General features: G+C 34.5%; 1 protein-coding gene across 1 annotated transcript; it reads left to right on the forward strand.

Annotated features, from left to right (window-relative positions):
- Positions 1 to 440: 440 nt before the first annotated feature.
- LOC131057337 (GDSL esterase/lipase At2g42990) lies at positions 441 to 2,835 on the forward strand. The gene is made up of 5 exons (XM_057991475.2): positions 441 to 841; positions 1,036 to 1,166; positions 1,341 to 1,574; positions 2,239 to 2,494; positions 2,590 to 2,835. The coding sequence occupies exons 1-5, from the start codon at positions 574 to 576 to the stop codon at positions 2,784 to 2,786; spliced, it is 1,086 nt and encodes a 361-aa protein (XP_057847458.2). The 5' UTR covers positions 441 to 573; the 3' UTR covers positions 2,787 to 2,835.
- The last annotated feature ends 2,659 nt before the right edge of the window (positions 2,836 to 5,494 follow it).

Below are 5,494 nucleotides of genomic sequence, written 5' to 3' on the forward strand. Positions count from 1 at the left end.
TTTTATTTATTTATTGTCGTTACACGAAAACGGAAGGCCTCGACTCCTCTCCCTTTTCTTTCCCCACCGCTAGTTGGAGGACAAAATCCAAAATGGAGCTTCAACTAGTTTTGTTTGCATATGGTTAGGGTTTCAGCATCATGTTTATGAAAAGTTTCTGATAGAAAATAAAAAGACCCAGCATAAAAACTAATAATCGAAAAGACGTAGACGTGATAATTTCTAGAGTACGGCACCGTCAGTTACAAAATATTAAATATAACTGCCAAATAGAGTAAATCAATTGCTGCTTGAGTCAGTTGAAACAAAGACGCAAACCAGAACTGTGTTGAGTTTGGTTTGTAATTAAACCAATATAATAACACGCCGTTGTCAGAATTCAATGTGCAGTTATTGCAACAGCTTGTAGAATTCCATGGAGCAGGAAACCTATCTCTTTACTTATCAACGTTGGAATAAATTCTTCCATCAAACTTTTGACTCATCACGGAAAATCCATTGTTTCTATAAGTTCTCAAGGTAGGATGAATATATGGCATTCCACACCAAGACGTACACTGTTATGCGGTAAAAATGGGGTATACCAATGGTAGTTTGTATGTTTCCCTTGTGATGTTGTGCAGTACGTTTGTCAGTGCAGGCAAAGCCATTGAAGGAAAAGACAGTGTGAAAGCCAAAGTTTCCGCTCTCTTCACATTTGGGGATTCAATCGTGGACCCGGGCAACAACAACTTCATACCCACACTTGCTAGGGCCAACACTCCTCCATATGGCCAAGATTTTATTGATGGCAAGGCTACAGGCCGCTTTTGCAATGGCAAACTTTCCACCGATTTCATCTGTATGTATTATATGGATTCAACAATTTTGAATATTGATTTCTTAACTTCTAGTTTAAACTGTGTGTACTTTCTTTACTGTGATAATAAATCACTCTGTGTAATTTATAATATCCAATAAAAAAATATAGAGTATAGAAAACTCATACCAACTTTGAACCTAATATTTTTGAATTTCCACCATTATGACCTCCAGCTGCAGAGCTTGGACTGAAGGACACAGTGCCGCCATTTTTAGACCCCAAACTGAGTACACAAGACCTTCTCACAGGCGTCAGCTTTGCTTCGGCTGGAACTGGATTCGACAACCTCACAGCAGAAGTAGTCGTAAGTGATTCTAACTTTAAAAACAGTGGAGAGATTCAACTGGAACACTGAACAAGACTAGTTTAATAAGATTTTACAAGAATAAAAAAGCCACGATTAAACTATCACACTTCACAATTACTAACTTTTACTTTATTGAATTAAAGCTAATGAGGCTAATCTATATTTTTGCAGAGTGTGATACCAGTCTTGAAACAAGTGGAATACTTTAAAGAGTACAAGGCCCGCTTGACAGATCTGGTGGGAGAGGAAAATTCTTCCTATATAATTCGGGAAGCTATATTTCTGAGCATTGCAGGTTCCAACGATTTCTTGGAGAACTATTATTCCCTTCCCAATAGACGAGCTCATTTCAGCGTTGAACAGTACGAAGACTTTCTGCTTAACATATACGTCACTTTCATCGAGGTAGGCTAAGTTTTAGATTTATTACATCAGGTTTCCAACATATTACATGATGAGATGAAAGAAATAGATAGAGGGTGGTCAGTAGAATTCAAAATAGATAGATTAATTTTTGTTATTGAGTAAATAGATATGATCATTTAATTTATAGTTTGTGATTCAATAGATTTTTTAGTGTTTTTAAATTCGATTTTACAGGTTTCATGAAATCTATCATTAAAAAAAAGAAAAATATTCAAAAAATGGATAAAATTAAGACGCTTTTATTCTGGTTCTAAAAAGTGGTATCACGCAACTAACACACAGATATTTTTATCCAACGGAAAATGCATAACACTTCTTGTGTCCTTTTTGGAACCAAAATAGACACAGCCAAAAAAATATATCCAATTAAATCTAAAAGCACTAAGCTCACCCGGTCGCAACTTAAGGCGTGGGTATGCTCCCCATGGTCTTGAGTTCGAGTCCCCGGCTGTGTTAACTCTGTGTGTGTTGCTACCTTGTGAGTGGGTTGTACACACTGGGGGATTAGTCTTGCTTCGGCAAGGACACCTCCAGATTCCACAATAGTGAATATAAAAAAAAAAAAAAAAAGCACTAAAAAGAACCATTATGAAATGTGGAAAATTAATATGTTTATGTTTAATCAATGAGTTGTGTTAAGCAGGATCTGTACAGGCTTGGCGGCCGGAAGTTTGGCATGTATGGGCTACCCCCGATGGGATGCGTGCCCCTCGAGAGAAGTTTGTACGGGCAATTAAGCTCGGGATGTGTTGAGATATATAACCAGGCTGCACTTTCTTACAATGCACAACTCATGTCAACCGTCAGTAAATTGAAAACTCGCCTTCCTGGGATTAAAGTGGTTTATGTAGACATCTACTACAGCTCCTTGGATATTATTGAAAATCCCTCCAAATATGGTACCAATTGCAAAAATTTATCAGAGCTCTTTATTTTTTCTGAACTGAAAATGGGTTTGTAATGTTTTAACCAGTGTTGGTGTGTTATGTACTAGGGTTTGAGACATCCAGCAGGGGATGCTGTGGGACTGGATTAGTTGAGACCGGCATAATAACCTGCAATTTGAAAACTCCGGTAACTTGTTCAGATTCAGACAAGTTTGTTTTCTGGGACTCTGTTCATCCTACGCAGAGAGCCTATCAAATAACTGCTCACCAGGTGTTCGTAAAGTATATTTCAAAGCTTCTGTAACTATTTCAAGGAATAAATAATAAATGAAGTTATTACTTTTGGAAAATGAGATCTTTTTTCATTATCTAATTATTTATTGATACAAATGTACAGCATACCCTAGCATGTGGTCTTGTCCTTTTTTCATTATTAAAAGTAAGATAATATTTTATTGTTATAGCTCTGATTTGGTAATTAATAATTTCTTATGGCAGTTGGTTTTGGAATAAATGTATGGAGAGCTAGTTAAAAGCCGAGTTTTCAGTTTTCACTAATGTTTCCAGCTATTTACAAAAGGGTAAAAGCAGTTTTTATCTGGGATTGAAATTTTTGATGATAATTATATTCAATTTTTTAATAGGGAATTTAATTGTGCTGTTGTTTTGTGAGCTGAGTTTCTTTTTCCTGGGCTATGCCCTTTCAATACTGATTTCTGATTATTTGGTCGTGTGACTTTGAGTGGTGATCTTGTGTCCTCCTACTTTTTTATGTATAGTATATTTTCTTATTATTAAATTCTGATGCATGTATTCATTAAAAAAAAAAATTATATTTAATTTTAAAATAATTAAATTAAAAATATCAAATTAGTAATCATGAAAAACAGAAGACGATGAAAATAAAAAACTAAAAGGAAAGTATATAAATTATTAATCTTTTGAAAAACAATATGATTTGTACAAATATAAGATATTTTTATATTTACTATGTTAAAATTTATTTTTTTCTATAAATTTCATATTTAATATTGATAATTCATCTTTGTTTATTTATAAATACTTAAAACAAAGAATTTAGCTATTTAATGAAGTAACTCTTTTTAAGAGTATAATTAAAAAAAAAAAAAAAGCAAAATCAGACAAGTAATATATTTTACATTTGTAATAGAATATAATTTCTACTGCTTTAAGATATTTTTATTAGGGAGATATAAGCTAGACATTTGTGAGGAGGTAGCCATATGACAAAATAGTTGCTAAAACATATTTCTCAATGAATATAAATCTTTAAATTGAAAAAAGACTTTGAATTTATTTATTTATTTTTGGTTGTTGTGGGATGACTGTAAATAATTGAGGGTTATTTTTTTCTAAAAAAGTAGAGTTGGTTATATTAAGAATAATTAATAAAAAACAATATAGATATAAAGATTTCAAAAATATCATGAAAGGGATAGATTAATGCTCTTATAACTTACAATCATAAGAAGAAAGCTCTGCATCTTTTCACTCCTTTGGAATTGAAATCTTGCTTGTCTAAGGGAGATGATAATTAGGACGGGGGGCGGGGGGGAGGATCGACCCCCCAGGAAGTGCATTCTAACCAACGAGACCATGCTACCTCTGTTGGCATGAACAATCACTCCCCAAAAAATGTCGGTTCTAAGAACAAAGTTGTTTCTATCCCATATGATAAGAGGACTAAAGAGAATTTAGAGGAGAATGCAAACTTGTAAAAAGGAGAACCATTTGCTGGAGGGGTGGCCTCCACCTCCTGGGTTGATAAATCACTAGAAGAAAAAGTGTTATGCATGTTTACTCTTCCTCTTCTATGGTAAAGATCTTGGAGGAAAGGATTGAGATCTCATTATCTGGTTGCTTTATGGATGACATTACCCTAGATCTTTCTTTTTCTCTTGTAGGTAAATTATTTACCTTCAGGTCCAATGTTGATTAAGTTAGGCAAAGGGCTTCTCATGTTTGGAAACTGAAGGGTAGCATTTTAATCGATGGTATGTCGAAAGAGTTGTTTTTATTCAAGTTTGTTATAAAAGAGGATATGATAATGGTTTTGTCAAGGGACCCTAGCTCTTTGATAAGGAACACAAGAATGACCTCTCCCTTTGTAGATGGAAGCCTAGGTTTGACCCCCAAGTTGTATCAAGGAAGGGTAGCCTCAACCTGGATTAGATTACCAGGAATCCCTCTGGATTACTAGATCCCAAACACCTTGAGGAGCATTGTTGACTCTTTTGAATCTTTGACAACTATTAATAAAGTTACCTTACAAAAGTCTTGGCTTGTTTTTGCTAGAATCTATGCTAATGTAAAAATGAATAAACCACTTCTCCAATGTGTCAATTTGAAATCCAAGTTTAGGAAAATTCTACAACCCATTGTTTATGAAAATTTGGAGCTTATTTGTCAAAATTATTTTAGATTTGGTCACCTTGTTGACAAAATGCAAAATTATTAAACTACAGAACCATGCATATAAAGGAAAGAAGGTTATTTGTAACCTTGTTAATCAAGTAGTTGTTGTTGTTTTCTCTCTCTTTAGGCCTAACCTTCTCCCTCCTAGATTGGAGGTTGCTTCACGAGATGCTATCACTAGTCCTCTTGCTTTGGCTGAGATAGTTGAGGAAGGATAAATCATGGATACTGATCTACAACTTTCGAAGGGGGAAATTAATAGATTTAATAAAGTAGATAACAAATAAAATGAAATCCCATCCTTCACTTCTCATTCCCCTTAGGTGGCTCAAGTCATTGCCTTACCTACTAAGTCGATGGCTTTAAATGTGAATTTGAATCTGAATGGCCATGTCTTGACTGCTAATAAGTGTGATCCGATTATTGGGGAATATAAGGAACCACCTAAACCTCATGGGTTTTCTTCTCCAAGTCCAAAAAAAGTCCAAAAAAATTCTAAACCAAAAGAAGGTATGCCCAATAAGAGGACTGGCATTTTACCAAGGAAGTGATGAAAAGTAAAGCAAGTGTGAGAAC

Source organism: Cryptomeria japonica, chromosome 7 (genome assembly GCF_030272615.1).
Source record: "Cryptomeria japonica chromosome 7, Sugi_1.0, whole genome shotgun sequence".
NCBI classification, from domain to species: Eukaryota; Viridiplantae; Streptophyta; class Pinopsida; order Cupressales; family Cupressaceae; genus Cryptomeria; species Cryptomeria japonica.